Here is a 16957-nt window from a genome sequence, read left to right as displayed (position 1 = left end):
CATCTGATCTTAACAAATTCAAACATTTCACAAAATCTGAATTACTCTACCTTTTCTCATCTGCTTTAGCTGCCGTTTTCTGCCCTTCCTCTTTCTCCTTCATCAGTCTCAGCTCCTCTCTCCTCATCGACTCCTCCTCTTCCTCCCTCTTCTTCATCTCCTCATTCACGAGCCTCTGTCTCTCTTCCTCCCTCTTTCTCTTCTCGTCCTGCTCATGTTGTCTCCTCTCTTCCTCCATCCTCCTCCTCCTCCTCTCCTCCTCCTCTACTCGCCTCCTCTCCTCTTCTCGTCTCCTCCTCTCCTCCTCCTCTTCTCGCTTCTGTTTTTCCTCCTTGAGGTGGCGATGGAGGGATCGGGCCAGCTGGCCTCTGTGATGTTTCTGCAGGATGATGGTGGCGACACGCAGACGCAGGAAGACCCGTCTCCAAAAGTGAGCGCGGTAGTTCTTCTGGATGGTGACGACGCTGGCCTGAACCCTCTTATATTGTTTCCTGATAAGAAGATCAAACACACACCTTTCAGTCAAGCCCGGTCACATATTTAATCCAATGTTGTGTGGCACCCCAAACGTATTTGTGACGTTGCACAGCACTGCAGGATCTCTCTCTGTTTGAACAAACACACTGGGAACACAGACTTTACATTGTGAACTGTGCAATGTTTAGAGTCTGGTTCACTTGTGCTGTTCCATTGTGGCCGCGTGGGCTGCAGTGTTTTGCCCGGTGACTAAGCCCCATCACCCACACACTGCACATGCATTGAATACACACACATATAAACAGTGCACACACGCAAATACACGTGACTTGCAAAAGGACCACACACAATGCTCTGACTCTCTGACCCGTAGCCTGGCCTAGTCTCTGCAGTACTCACTCCGTGGCCTCTGACTGGTCTCAGGACAGAGATAATGTTACATATAATAATACAAAGACTTTACTTGTTGTGTCTTTAGGGAACTTCCCTTAGCTTCTGTCTTTAGTATGAGCTGCTCTGAAGAGAAGGCAGCTCACGACCTGAACGCTGTCATCAGTCCCATTATACTCTCCCAACGGAGCTTTTCAGGGACTGAATGTGACCTTATATGTTGTAGCATGTAGGTGTAATTACATTCCGAAGGGTGTCTGCATGTGCAGATTTTTGAATCCCCATAGTGATTGATGTCCTCTTGTCTGACAGGCAGAGTGGAGAGGTGGAAATCTTGCTTCTCGGGCAGAAAAGACTGAGATTTATTCAGTGAATAAACAGCATCCAAGGCACTGCTGCTGGCATAACAGTAAATGAAAGCCTTGTTGATGCTCAGAGATGACAATGTCTGTTTAAGAGTGCTCCAACTGAGGGGCATGACCTGCACGTCATTACTAGTATATCTTAAAAAGATGTGTGATCTGTAAAGTGCATGACACTTGTAATCTCCAGAGTAGACAAACCAAGACATCCAGGTTTTTCTGATTAGTTTGCTTCAGTGTTGTTAAAATAATCTTCTACCTCACTATCTGAAACTTCAAGACGTTTACACAAGTGAAATTATGTTTTTTTTATGGCTGCATCATATGGAAATATTCTAGACATCTTGTGTATTATTCTATTCCTTCAACTGAGATAGAACCGAAGAAGCCTGCACACTCTCAATCACCTGTATTCACTTCATTAATGATGTTTAATTTCCCAGACCTTCGAAATAAAATGATACCCGATGTTATCTGATGAGGGTCTGAACACTGAAACATCATAACTAAAGTGAGGGTTTTCGTTTAATTATTTCACAATCACACTTACACACTTCCACACACCTATCTGAAGCAGTGCAGGAACTTTGTTGTGAATTTTCTCTAAACTTCTGCATGACGTATTTTGGTATCACTGGAGACTCTTGACTTCAAAACAGTTAGATTAAATAACTGTACACCATTATTGCACTTGAGAAAATGTGAAGCAACTTCTACACTGATGAACCCACATAACACACATATACAGTATACACACACTTAAAGGTAATATTGTGTGCAAAGGCACATATGCACATAACACCCCCCACCTCAAAAAACCACACACAGGCTGTACACCACTATTAGAAAACAAACACTGACAACTGTCGGTGCCACTCAGCCCTTCACCCCCCTCCTTCACACTCTACCGCTCACCTTGCCACATAGCTGAGGATGTGGGCGCGGATCACCATGCCAGCCCTGCGCCGCACCTCTTCCCTCTCCTTCTCCAGCCTTTGCTCCAGGGCCTCCTTCAAGAACACCTGCGGGACGAGCAACGCCACAGCCAACACGGAATGAGAGAGAGAGAGAAAGAGGGAGGTTGGGGAGGGGATGAAACAGGATGGGTTAGTTCCTCTTCTTGGTAAGGCTACAAAAGAGGGCCCACAGAGATGTGAAGGGCCCCTGTTGTCTGCTGGCAGCTCCCTGTGCCCACTGCAGAGGAAGTTGTGGTGCAGTTGAGGCTAGCAGGCTATCTGCTCTCCCTGACTGCTAAGCAGAGCAGAGGGGAAAAGTGGCACACAGACTGCAGTGTTGCTGCTAATGCCGCTGCTGCAGAGCCTCATTGTGTTCAGGCGTCGTTCCTAAAAAATTTGCTAGTACTGCTTCTGCTTCTGCTGCGTTGGTTTCTCGATTGACGTGCACAGGCAGAAAGGCACAGAGAGGGAGGGCAAGGGAGAGGTAGAGAGAGGAGGGATGGAGGGATGAGGGGGAGGGATGGTGGCTGCTGTCCAGACAGAAAGCCACACCCCTCCCTGCTCTTATGAAGGAAGGGAAAGGGAGTTTAGTTAACCCTTTCCTCACTGCTGGTGACTTTTTTTCAAAGTTGGTAGCGTCTCTGTGAAACATTTGAGAGCCTACAGCTCCTCATAGACTAAAACGCTCACAAGAAATGAACAAAGAGTGGTCACACAACATTATAATTCATAATCAGAGTGTCTCTCTCTGACCATGTAACCAGGCTGGGAGAAGGGGGTTTATGTGATAGTGTGATATCTGTTGCCAGCCAGGAGGATCAACCCCTTCTGTGTGTGTGTGTGTGTGTGTCTGTGTGTGTGTGTGTGTGTGTGGGGGGGGGGGGGTCTTGAGTGGCTGTGTGTGTTTGTGTCCCAGATGTTCCACTAATCAAAGGCTCCCACAGCTGCAGCCCTGCCTGCCTCTGTAAAGTCTGTTAGGAGGAAGCTTCCCCTTCGTCCACATCCTTCCCTCGTCTGTAAAACAAATGTCTCACACACACACACACACACACACACACACACACACACACACACACACACACACACACACACACACACACACACACACACACACACACACACACACACACACACACACACACACACACACACACACACACACACACACACACACACACACACACACACACACACACACACACACACACACACACTCCGTGCAAAGTCACCCAAGCCCCTAATTCTGGGCAACACACTTCCTCCGCACACAATCAGCACGTATATAATTACACACAGATTGTTTCTCCAAAGGAAATGTAGCCCCCTTCTGTCTCTCAGTCCCCTTTCCCACAACCCACACTACATTTCCCTGAGCCCAAAAATACTACGCTGCCATCAAAAACACAAGCATGAGGACGGAACGACACAGACCCAGTTTTCATTTCTCCTTCTCTTTCTATGTATATACAGTGTAAAGTGGAGCATTCATGAGCAGAGGCAGCCAATGGTCAAAGTGCTGACCCTAGCCCCTTTCACCCATGCACTGCAAACCTGAAATTATCTAGACATCGACTGGCAGAACATAAATTGAGAATGTGAATCAGTTGGATTGGATTTTTCCCTGCCAGAACCTTAGTACAAAGTCTGTGTTATGTCCGATTGAACCCATGTGTAAATAAAGCTGCTAATTGTGCGGAAATATCATACGGCTCGTGTGAAACTGGAAGAAAACAAACAACATGCAAGGAGCAAAACAAGAAGAGGGGTGCTTTACACAAAGACATCGATGCAAATGTCTAACTAGACCACAAGATTCAGGGACTTCTGTCGGAAAGGGAAGCTTGATTCGTCAGACATTGTCCCGAGTTCATATGAGAAAATGGCTTGTGACGCATAATTCAGTTTTACCCACAAAGAGGAAAAAAGTATGTCTCTCTCTGATGTCTGTAATCCACAGTGACTCCAGAGATTTATAATGTGTGCATGTGTGAGAACTTTAATAAAGAGAGGCATGTGTGTATTAGTGGTTATGCACCAGTTATGTACGTTGTAGTCAATGAGAAGCAGCACATCAAACACATCAAACATTTTTCGGCTCAACGTATATTTTACCATGTGTGCAGCTGACACTATTAATAGTGTCATCCACCCCCCATCCAAATGGGGTATACAACAAAACTGTCCAGACAAATTTGAAATGTCTTAGTGATTTAACAGCTACGGAAGAACCACAATGAGGGAAAAGATGTGTTGGGAAAAATGTGGATTTAGCTGATTTCAAGAAAGCCTATAAAGCAATTGTATTTATATCCCCTTTCTACTGTGTAGCAGTCGTCTATGCTGAGCTCAACTAAGAGGTTTTGCTGTCCAGATCAAACAAGTCATTAAAGGTTAATCATTCAATGAGAGTGCAGAGAACAAGAGAGGCCTTTGCTCGGGGGGAGTTGATGATTGTTTGAAATAAAGAAAGAGAAAAAAAGAGAGAATGAGGGAAAAGATGTGTTGTGTTTCACCATATGGAGATCATGAATCTATGATAACGTTTCGAAAAGATGAATGCACGACATTCCTCTAACCTCTGCAACGTTTCATCTCCGCCTCCACATCACTCGCCGGGAGTTTAATTTATTATATCAACAGCTCGATGAGTGTCAGGAGGCTAACACTCTACCAGCTACAATAAGGCTGCCTCAGGATTACCGTATGTCCATCGCGCTGGGTCACAGTTACAGTAACAGTCTTTGGTGTCAGGGGGTTTTTAAGGAGTAGCCGTCAAACTCTGTGGTTGTCAACAGGAGAGCAGAAGATTGACCACAACCGGCCAGAAAAATCTTTGGGACATGAGTCACAGTTTGGGCTGTCCAAACTGTGGCACACATTAACAGCTTGGGAATGACACCAGCTTGACTTTTTGAGAAAGAATCATTCCAAGCAGCCACCAGATTGAACCAACATGCTATCAAATGAAATTGTCCCTATCCTAAATATTATTTATGCTTAAAAAACAGTGATTTATGACTTGTTGAACATGTTTCCAAAAGCACGTAGAGGATTGACTAGCATGCAGCAGAATCCATGTTACTGTACAGGAAAATATATGTGTGAGCATTTGCACTTGTATTAATCACATTTGCGGGACAAATATCTCTTCCCACAGTCACATTTTATAGACTCACTTCCCATTTTGGAGACAGAACACTGGTCCCCACAAAGTAAAACATAAAATCTAAGGGTAAAGACTTTGTTTTCGTATAATGTTAGGATACGGTTGAAAGTTAGGTTAAGGGTTGGGGCTGGGTTTGGGTAGCGGTTATGGTTACTGCGAGTATCCAGGGCATGACAGTAAGTCAAAGCAATGTCCTCCTAAGTGACAACAACAAGTTTGAGCGTGTGTGTGTGTGTGTGTGTATATGTGCTCCACCTTTGTCTTCCCCAGTTGCCAATCTGTCTTGGCTTTGTCGTGAAGCGTGAGAAGCTCGAAGCAGCTTTGCTTCTCATCGTCGGAGTTGATTTTGTTCTTTAGAATTATCTTGTACCTGTGGAAACACACACACACACACGCGCACACACACGCACACACACGCGCACACACGCGCACGCACGCACACACACACACACACAATTGTAACACTTCAATCATTGACTTTTGATTTTTTTGGCTTGTGTTTTTTTTTTCAGTTGTCCAACATATTTCAACCACTTTTAGTTGACTCAGCTTTGTGTGTGTACAGTATTTTTTAAAGGTATTTTTTGGCATTTTGCTGACCTGCTGTAAAAGTCCTTAAAGGTTCTACGGACAGGGAATCCAGCCCTGCGGATCTTTACAGTTTCCAGCATCCCGGAATATCTCAGCTGGTTCAGGACTACATCAGGATCAAACCGGTTGGCCTTCTGTAGATGAAAAATAACAAAACATGAAAACTACAAAGACTAAAGTGACACAACTTACAATTCTACTCTATACTTAGTTGATTAAGCCATTTTTTGCTATGCATTGAAAATTGACCTGCGTACAGGTCTTATTCGGCACGATTGATGGTTTGGAGAGTATCTGTGAGTGGAAGATTTGTGACGGCTCAACGCTGCAGGAAAAATATAATCCTCCAATGTTAAGCCCACACACCAATTCAAATCGTCTTACTGCTGAGTCACGTTAAACTTGAACTAAAAAGTAAATTACCGTGGGGAGTGCTATCATTTTACATTAACAATCGGGTTACTGCAAAGACAACGCACGCCATGAGAGAGAAACCTGAACAGTGTTGAGCAAGACCTTGCCAGCCGGGTAGGCTTTCTGGAATAATCTGCCGCATTGTTCACAGCTCTGTGTTACCGATGATCCTGGGGTCTGCTTATCATAAAGGATCTGTGGTATTTGCCGCCTTACACCTCTACACAGCCTGCCCAAACACTCACTAGGGCCGCACGAATGCCATCTTCACCCAGAGGGCACACAGCGCTGGATAAGCCCCACATAGGACCTCAGCATTCCCCAAATGTGTCAATCTAATTACAGGCTAATGCTACCACGCATGGAAACAGACACACTTGGATACAAAGGCACGCTTGCATGTGTTCATGTTCATAATCACACACACACACATACAGACATAAACGTGCACTCCTCTGAGCTCTGAACTCTGCTCTTTAGCAGAGGATTTAGGCAGCTGAAAAAGGTTCGGCATGTTTGAGTGAAAGCAGGCTGACCCTTCCCTCAGTGACATTTTTTCCAAGAAGGGTGGGTGCATGTACCGTAAATCACATACGTACATTGTGTATGTGTGTTTGCATGCGTGTAATCCTGTCATTTTGCAGGATTAACAGAGGCATGGCTTGTTCCATCTTGACCAGCCGAGGCTAGGTGAGTAAATGCGAGGCAGAGCCAGTGAGAGCCGAGGGAAAACAGTGCAGTTTCCACGCTAATAAGTGAGCGAGAAGGTGTGGAATTACGTATAGAGAGTGGGAGGTAAAGAGCAAAGAGGGCAATCATATCACTGTGCGCATTAATAATTAAGAATAACAGAGAGAATGCCACTGGATTACAGAGCAGCTAGTTTACTCTCTCACATAGAGAATAAAGAAACATAATATCACAAATTCGCTAACTATCCAATATCAGAAAATTGGATAACAGTGCAGATTGTAAAACGGTTTGCAGTTATGTGGTAAACAATAGTGGAGGAGCAGTAGAGGCCTAGTAGATACACGTCCCCCCGGCTGCACCACAGCACTGTGGTCTTATCTTGGCATTCCACTGATGTAGCCAGATCAGCAGAGCATCAGCCAAGCCGTTGCAGCTGGAGTGGCCAGCAGTGACCTCTGATCTCTGGTAGAGGGGATAAAGTGGTAGGAATGTGACGGTACACAGCCCTTATATTTGAGGAAGTACAATGAGAGCCTTTGCGCAAAAGCAGAAGAGCGGTATACTGTAGCAGTTTATTAGAAGATAATTTGGAGCAGAAACAAAAACGAAAAGTTACTTTTCACGTGGAACATTTGTGTGACTAAAGATTAGCACTGAGCAACAGGAGCCATAAATAGCACCGAGGAGGTTTAACTTTGCAGGCGCTGACCTTGACAATACCTGGCAGGGTTTCTGACATTTTCTATTTTTTTAGTGCAATGAAATTTGCATGGCCTACCTTGTCCATGTTTGGTTTGATGCAGCGTACAAAAAAGGGGTTAGAGGCACTTAGTGTGGCCATCAGGGAATGTAGAGAGTCCTGAAACACATGAGCAACAAGAGGATTAAGCTCAAGACAGCAGAGGAACAAGTTATTCAATCCAAATACCATTATGTCTATTTATTTATTTATATATGTGCTTCTCAACTTATGGACAATAATAAAATGTACCAGTCCAGAAAAGTTGGAATCTAGACAAGCTTCACTTTCTTATTTGTTCAGTACTTGACGTGTAAGTGTGAGAATCTCGACAGAAGACAGAATGAAGGACCCCTGCTTTAGAATCAAGATAAAGATAAAACTAGTTCACTTAAAATATGTTGAAATTGTTTCACTGTAATGGCAGATTATTTTACTTGTGAAAATAAGACTTTAAGGGCTCACACACAACTTACATGGTAAAATGAAGGTGTTAGCACGGTAGTGTTTACACTATGAAACATGATAATCTACGTAATAGGAGTAAAAGTACAATATTTCTCGCTGAAATGTAGTAGAGTAAAAGTATAAAGCAGCAGAAAATAGAAATAAAATACTCAGCTGAAAGCGCCTGATAATTAAACATAGTCCTTGAGTAAGTGTATTTAGTTTCCACCACTGTACAGGAGAAGTTTTCAGACTCTGCTTAGGTATAAGTTCCAATAAAAAAAACATCAGAATGCAATACTACAAGTTAAAGTTCTGAGATTTAAAATGTTAAAATGAATATTAAAATAATAATATAATAAGTATGTATAAGTATTGTTGTCAAGATGCAGCATAAAGTACAGATTAAATGAAATGTGTTACTTTCCATCTCTTATAGACTTACAGATATTTACCCCACACACACACACACACACACACACACACACACACACACACGCACGCACGCACGCACGGACGCACGCACGCACGCACGCACGCACTCACACACACACACACACACACTCTGAGGATCCTTGAACCTCGCAGGCTATGTCAGCCTCCCTCTCCTCAATGCCTCAGACAGTCTGTCTCCAAAGAACCCTGGCCTGGCAGAGCTGAGCGTGATTGGCCCCTGGTTGGCCCCTCTCTGCCCAGCCATCAACCCTAATCCCCTGGCTTTAGGAACTGGCCAGGGAAGCCTGCCAAATCCTCCCCTGCTCCTTCTCTCCACACTGCAGTTAGGACATGCTAAGATAAGTCCTCCGCTGCACCCCCTCCACCGCCACAACCACATATTTCATACATCCCATCACCCATCATTTTCTGCAGATCAAATATACTGGCAGCAGTCTCCTTCCCTCCTCTGTCTCTCCATGATTTTCTTTCTCTGTGCCCCCGCACTCATACCCATCATGTCAAGATGGAAAGGCAAACGTTAAGGCATGAAGTGATCCTTACATGCAGCAGCACATGGGAGACAATTAACTCGTTGTCTGTGTGATGATGACACAATCATACAATCATGAGCTAAACTGGGAGTGACAATTAGATGACAGAAGCTTTGGTCTCACCCTGAACTGAGAGCTGACGGTGGGCTTGCGTCGGGCCGTGCCCATCTTCAGGGTCTCGTCTCCACTTCTGCTACCGACGCGTTCAAAGAGGTCGTATATGAAGTCAAGCCTGCAGACACAAAGTGCAGATCAGAGAAAGTGACTGTAAAAACGTGCATATGAATTGAACCATACATGTGTGTGTTCAGCATGCGAGAGGAGAGCAGTGTGGTGCATGCTCACCTGCTGTCTTTGAGAATAAACAGGATGTCATCCCTGAAGGTGTCTCTGTTCTTCTCCAGGATCCCACGCACATCATAAAGCACCTAAAGTTGAAGTGAGAAAGCAGAGTGCGTTTACCTTTTTTTTTTTTTTAACCCTAGAAAAGAGAGAGTGATTTAAAATAATAAATACAACAAAATAGTAAAATAATATACATGAGCAAAAGTAATGAATTTGCAGCAAAAGTGAGTAATCTGCAGCATTATCCAAACATAATCCAAGTCACTCAGATATTCCTTTAAGCAGCGGAACACGTCTGGTCATAAAAGTCAATGACTAATATCTTTAGAGCTACACAGTAACCCCTATTTACTGTCAGGTCTGTAAATTTGTGATTCACAACCACAGAGATATTTGCAATTGTAATGTAAAGAAAGATACACAAACTCAGTACATGTGTGCTCATGTGTGCTCATGCAGCCACCTGTTGAGACACGGCATTCCTCTGCCCGACCGGACCAGCATGTTTGTCTGTGTGTTTGCTCGTTTGAATGAAAAATAAAAGTGCATATAAGTATTTTAAGCATAGAAATAATATCAAATTACAAACTGTAATCCAAACACAGACACATTTTTGTGCATGTGTGTGTATGTGAGCTTGTATTCACTATTCAAAACTGTGTGTGTGTGTGTGTGTGTGTGTGTGTGTCTGTGTGTGTAGGTGTGTGTGTGTGTGTGTGTGTGCGTGTGCGTGTGCCTGTGTGTGTGTGTGTACACTATAATCCAATAACAATCCCCATACCCCAAATCCAGAGCCTTGAGGCTCATTGGGAGCCATGAAATCCAAACTTGACAACATGTATTTATACATCACAGACCCACTAATTAAACTCCATTCCTCTCACATTAGAAGAGACTCGTACAAAAGGCTTTCTGTGTCTGTCAGTTTCAGGTTCAGTTACCTCAGATTGTCTCATGGTGCAACGGAGAAATTAGGAATTACATACAGTTTGAATGCAAAATCTTACAGGTGTACCTATCCCGCAAACACTGAATCCACAATAATACAATACAGTCCATCTGCAAGGCTGCCATTGCAAAGTTTTGCCTTTGCATTATTGCCTTTGACACACAAGTGTTTATATTCAACCCGAGTTAACAAGGTGTGGTGATTTTTTTTGTTATTGCTAAAGTTCACATCTAACAACGAGACAACTGCATTTCCCCGGCACCAATGTATGGGAGGATGCTACTGTTTCCCTCGCTTAACTTAGAGCGCCATTTCAGATAACAGAAGGAGCTTTCAGAGAGGCAACTAAACTCTCCAGAGAGACACACTGGAGAGAGAGAGAGAGAGAGAGAGAGAGAGAGAGAGAGAGACAACTGGTTGGCCTGCCTGTCCTCTCTGGACGAAGTCATTACCATAGACATCCCTGCCAGGCTTGTGACTGAGACTGAGGAGACCTTGTCTGAGGCAGGCTTCATAAGGCCACTCTTTGTCCCCCAACTGTGCACACACACACACACACACACACACACACACACACACACACACACACACACACACACACACACACACACGCACGCACGCACGCACGCACGCACGCACGCACGCACGCACGCACGCACGCACGCACGCACGCACGCACGCACGCACGCACACGCACATACACTACCTTTCTCTACACTTCCGTCAGGAGTAATCTGCTCGTCATGTAAGCAGAGGAAGGAGAGGATGACGGTAAAGCCGTTTCTCCTGACTCAGGGAAAAAGACAGTGGAGAATGGGCGCGGCATCAACATCCTGTAGCTGATTTTGGCAAAGATGACCCCTGCTGTCCATCCAACAACTACCTCACTTTCCCTACATATCATTCAGGAAGCCGGTTTTGCTTCGTATTTGTGTGTGTGTCACTACAGCTAATTACCTCTCCGGCGTAGTGCTTGATGCCAAACTGGTGGTCGGTCACTCTGGGCTTCACATAGTATGGGTTTGTCTGAGGAGGAAGGACAAAGAGACCACTGACTTTTTTAAATTACTGTTCATGTCTTCTTAATTAGTGATAATTAGATTAAGCAGAGTAGCCAGTACATTGGAATCTCAGAGGAGGGAGTTCAGACAGAGGGCAGCTGAAAGGCCAGTGGGCTGCAATTAATGAATATTGTAATTATCATGTAAACTGTTCACTACTTCCTCAATAAACCAATTAATCTTAGTCCAAACAATGTCAGAAAAAGAGAAAAATGTCTCAATCTTTTTTCAAGAATGATTACTAGAATTTATTTGTGTCATAAATGGGGAAACACTTTGTTTTAAGAACGATTTTATACCAATTCATTATTCTGTTTGAAAAGGTTGCTCTGCTGCTTCAATGTTACACGTAGGAGCCACATATGTAAGGTCTCTTGTATTTTCTATGTTTTATATATCTTTTATTGTTCACTGCACTGTCAATATAGGTGGTTGGGTGGTAATGATAAGGGATTTGCATTTACCTGTTCACCTTATTTGGAATAGACAGATGGGGGGGTTTGGAGGTGGTTGGGGGGGGGCTAAGAGAGAACATTTTCTGTTCACCCCACTCATACATGCCAATTTGTTCTATGGAAACTAGTGGAACTGAATCATTCTGTGCGTTTAATTTCCTGTTTTTAGTCCCTCACAGCTGCCTGTAGCCACCACATTACATTTGTATTGAGTTTGTTTCTCTGTCTGTTAATTTGACTAATATTTAAAAAAAATTAAAAAAAATGTGTTCATTTACAATTATATAACAGAGAAAAAAACAAACCTGAGAAGCTAAATGTCACGTAAGACATGTCCCCTGCATGAAGTGACACAGCAACTTTCTCTAACTCCTTCGATCATGACCTTAAAACGCAACATGGGTTTTAAACACCTCAGGGGAAGGTCAGCCAGTTCTTAGGTCTCACTTTGTACCCCTCCTGTTTTTTCTGTCAGCCATAGAAAACCCTGCTGGGTTTTCTGAGGACACTCTTTTCTCCTGCACACAATCAGATCAGTCCGGGAGAATGGCCGATCACATTTCAGCATTGTTTTGTTTGCATGTGAGAGCACTCGGGGGAGTATACAAGTGCTTCATAGACGTTCAACGCAGCACCGAAGGCAACAGGCTACTCATCGACTACGAGAGAGCTTTAACTCTTTGCAGGTGTCTGAGCCGGCGGGTGGTGAAGGCATCTCTTCAGCGGAGTTTGGTGGGGGACTATGGGTCGTTTTTATTATACATTTTATTTATACAGTCTATGTGAGTGTCTCCCTGGGATGTGTGGAAGATGCATGCATTTCTTTTTTAATATGTGTGTTTCGACTCACTGCGTGTCGGCTGTGCAGTTTCTCCAAGAGGGTGTAGTCCGTGCCTTTGGGGAATCGACTCTCCTCATTGATAAGAGCCAACATGCCCAGTTTCTAAAGGGGGAGACAGACAAGAGGAGCACACACTGCAGTCATGATGGAACTAGTCCCATTGGGGCACATCTGGCAGCTTTTATTATAACAATGCGTGCAGGAAACAGCAGAACAATTCATTCAATTTACTCTTTTAGTTACAAAAAGAAGGTTCACTGAGCAGGCACGATGTTTGGCAGTGACACACAGTCACTCTAATACAGCAAAAATCCTCTTAGAGAGGGCTATCAAACTATTTTATCCCAAAAAAGGGATTAAAATGTCTATAATCTTTCTGCATAGCCTAAACTTTTGACCCAGAAACCTTTTAGACACAAGCCCACCTCTGTAGAAGCCCAGTTCTAACCATTATTATAACTATGGTGATAAAATAAAACAAATTGTCTTAATGTCTCCCTTCAACCGTACCTCCAGCCGCTGGCTGGTGTACATTACTGTGTACACAACATGCAAAATGAGACTATATAATGATAGAGTAGGAGATGGAAGTCAATGTAAGCACTGTGTGGCGTCAGGGTCAGCATGCTCTGGCTGGCGGTTAGCGGTCGATCCTGGTGGTGACTTTACTCTCTCAGGGTTACCTTTTCTATGAGATCCAGACACTCTGCGTTATCCATCCAGTCTATGGCCTCCCACTGGATCCCCTCCCTGTGAGCACACACACGCGCACACACACACACACACACACACACACACACACACACACACACACACACACACACACACACACACACACACACACACACACACACACACACACACACACACACACACACACACACACACACACACACACACACACACACACACACACACACACACACACACACACACACACACACACGCACACACACGCACACACGCACAATGTATGCATAAAAACATAAACAACTATGAAGACACAATGGCTGTATTGTCCAACATGAGCATGTGATGAAATGAGCCATGTCCAGGCTGCTGGCCCATCATACACGAAAACAACTGTCTGGGGGAGAAACTGAGCTGAACCCAAACCTCTGGCAGTTTGCCTGTCTCACCATGAGGAGTCCCAACCCCCATCCCCAGCCTTCAGTCTCTTGCACATGAAACGTCTTGTTTTGTTTTCAATGTATTCACCAGCATTGTTTAGATGTGTAAAACATCTTTACCTGTTGTACTCCAGCTGTTCCAGTGAGAAGATGTGCTTGTTGAAATACTCCTGGAGTTTTTCGTTGGCGTAGTTGATGTTAAACTGTTCAAACCGGTTCACCTACAGGATGAAAGAACATGATTTCAAAAACCAGTTCTGTAGCTTAAAGATCCCCTTCAGACATGTTTTTGCTCTGATTAATATGGTTGATTTAACCTAAAAGTTTCGCATCTACTCCGTCATTGAAAAATTAATCTATTCACATGCAAATGTGTTTTCTTCTAAAATTCAACTACGAGACAAGATGTATCCTACTTCCCTGAAAAGACAGATGAAGTTTTCACCTCACACTTTTTAAAGTTCAATATCGGACCAAGGTTTTAAATCCTGCTGGAAAACAAGTAAAGTGATCTCACTTAACTAAAATATTTAACATTTAAAATGAGGATTTTTTTTAAGCCGCTGAAAACTTTTACACTTTAAATGTTCACGTTTAAATGTCATTATTGGTTTTTACTGTTTTCACCCTCCCTCTGAAACGCTACATTTTTAGCATCTGTCTCTTTAGGACTCCCTCCCAAGTCTACTTTGATTGGTCAGTGTTTCTGGGTCTTCCGCACTCTCAGTGTCCCTGCACTGTTATTGCAGTCAGGGAATGATGTAACGACACTGTAGCTGCTCTTTCTGCCTATACGTAGTATAGATGTTGTGACATCTCAACCGTACGGAAGCCCTGACAACTCGTTTTAAGGCAGTTTCTGGTCACGGGTGTCAATTTTCTGCGGATTGAGCATTTTGATATTTTCACAGTACTTGTATAGCATCTCAATCTGATTTAAAATCAAAACAGACATGGAAATATCACTTTTACAATATGGGACCTCTGAAAACATCTTTAGGGCCAATTCATTTAATAATTAAACCACCACAAAAACTCTCAAATTAATGTAATTAATCTGCTTCATCAGGACTCTGCGGTGGGGTTTGATTGAGATTGGATTGACAACTAATCCTGTTTTCAAAGTGGAAAAGGGTGGCACACTATCAAGCAATCAATATCTGTGTCGTTTGTAAATCTGGTGCACAGAAACAAGAAAATACTTAAATTTCACCTCAAAGTTCTCAAAGCCGAAGATGTCCAGGATGCCGATAGACTTGAAGTTGTCTTTGCCTTTGATCTTCTGGTTGATCCTCATTATGATCCAGGAGAAACACTGAGAATAAAGTGCCATGGCAACCGAGTCCCGCGAGTCCACCGCCTGCACATCATGACGTGGAAACACAAAGGTTACCATGGATACCAAGGCAGGAATAAATAGAGGAAACTTTGAAGACTGTCACTTGAACACAACACACAGGATATCACCACATACATTTCACTTCAGTTCTATCAGATGGCTGTTTATATCAATAACATGCTTGATTGTGGCGAGCTGTGTGAGGCCTCAGTGGTGTGTCTGTAAAACAAATAGCGGTTTGGTGATAAAACGATGTGTTATGACAGATGTGTCTGCAGGTTAGACGATGTCTGTTGTCACAATAGACAGCGCGGTTTATCACTTACATATCTTAATGAGTGACGCAATGCAGGCAGTATTTCTTGTTCTTATTCGTTCTTAACTGTGAAAAGAAAGACAAACATTATTTCGTAGATGATTCTATGGGAGCCCATTTCTGCCAATGTGATGGAAATAAAGTTCCTTTAGGTCATTATAATGAGACACTTTCTCAAAATAATAAGTTAGTATCTCAAAATAATGACTTGGTACCTTAATACAAGGACTTAATATCTCAAAAAATGACTTACTTAAAAAAGTATGATTATATCTCAATATAATGATCCACAGGCTAATTTTTCTCATCACCTTAGTGTATAGGGGCTTCCATATGATTGTCTCTACATCGTTATATGTTTCTTCTCACAAGCTTCAGGAAATATATAATTGTTTCAAACGGTCATAATCGTAGACTCCACCTCCCTGTGATGGACGAGGTAGATGTAGTAATTTGTGAAAAACTCCACTAATTTAGCACTCTACACAAGTCAAAAAAAGGAGAAAATCTATTTTGACCCAGCTCTGATTTTCTCCAGCAGCCTTTCAGCCAGACGACACCATCCGTGTGTGAATATAAAAACATTGAGCTTGCCAGCTACTCTTCCTCCACAGGCATTGTGCTTGAATTGTAAAACAAAACAAAAGTGTGGCGGTGTGTACTGTATTTGGGGCAACAATGCTCCTGGGCTTTTTGAATAATCCATCATGCCCTATCACCTCTTGCAACTAGCGGGTGTAAACAGAGTGCTGGTGGCTCCAGGATCTCCGTCACAGGGGTGAGAAGAATGGCTTTTTGTCCAGCATGGGGGGGGGGGGGGGCTAGTGCAGGCAGTCGTAGGGTGGGTGACCCCCTGGCCACTGTGAGAAGAAGCCGTTCTTACCAACTCCAGGACTGCAATAATGAACTCTATTAAGAGACAAGCTGCTTCAAAGGCCAGGCAGAACAAGCAGCAGCAGGGTGACAGCACAAGGTCTTTGTCTGGTGCTGAAAAGCGTTCTTGTGACTTTAGTGTCGCTGTGATAATAGTAAAGGTCCATTCTGCATATTTTCCCGATATGTATGCGTGTGAGTGGGTGAAGGCTTGAGCTCGGCCAAAAAGTCATGCTTCAGAATGTTCTTGTGGCGTATGGTGAAAAACACACACAGATACAGACTTGTGAAATATTCACATTAATTACAGGCAATCGTGTGGAAGCTGAGGGAGAATTATTGGGCCAATGTCTTGGTGCCTTGCTGTGCTGCCTCCAGTGGAGAGGCCTCTCACTTCACCCTCAGTCATTGGCTCTATTGTGCT

The 16957-nt window shown here is 43.6% G+C and overlaps 1 protein-coding gene across 1 annotated transcript in view; it reads right to left on the bottom strand.

Annotated features, from left to right (window-relative positions):
- Positions 1-16957, bottom strand: part of myo10l3 (myosin X, like 3) — a 53990-nt gene that overhangs the window by 9948 nt on the left and 27085 nt on the right. The window contains exons 11-22 of the mRNA XM_083922312.1: positions 15219-15365; positions 14126-14226; positions 13559-13625; positions 12885-12977; positions 11476-11544; positions 9570-9652; positions 9348-9456; positions 7828-7908; positions 5952-6076; positions 5607-5721; positions 2145-2251; positions 51-491 (exon numbers count right to left, since the gene is read on the bottom strand). Coding sequence (XP_083778438.1) covers positions 51-491; positions 2145-2251; positions 5607-5721; positions 5952-6076; positions 7828-7908; positions 9348-9456; positions 9570-9652; positions 11476-11544; positions 12885-12977; positions 13559-13625; positions 14126-14226; positions 15219-15365 — 1538 coding nt within the window. The remainder of the gene's footprint in view (positions 1-50; positions 492-2144; positions 2252-5606; positions 5722-5951; positions 6077-7827; positions 7909-9347; positions 9457-9569; positions 9653-11475; positions 11545-12884; positions 12978-13558; positions 13626-14125; positions 14227-15218; positions 15366-16957) is intronic.

This window comes from Echiichthys vipera, assembly GCF_963691815.1.
Source record: "Echiichthys vipera genome assembly, chromosome: 10".
Lineage (NCBI taxonomy): Eukaryota > Metazoa > Chordata > Actinopteri > Perciformes > Trachinidae > Echiichthys > Echiichthys vipera.
Note: the sequence above shows the minus strand (reverse complement) of the source record. Positions and strands in the feature narration are given on the sequence as shown.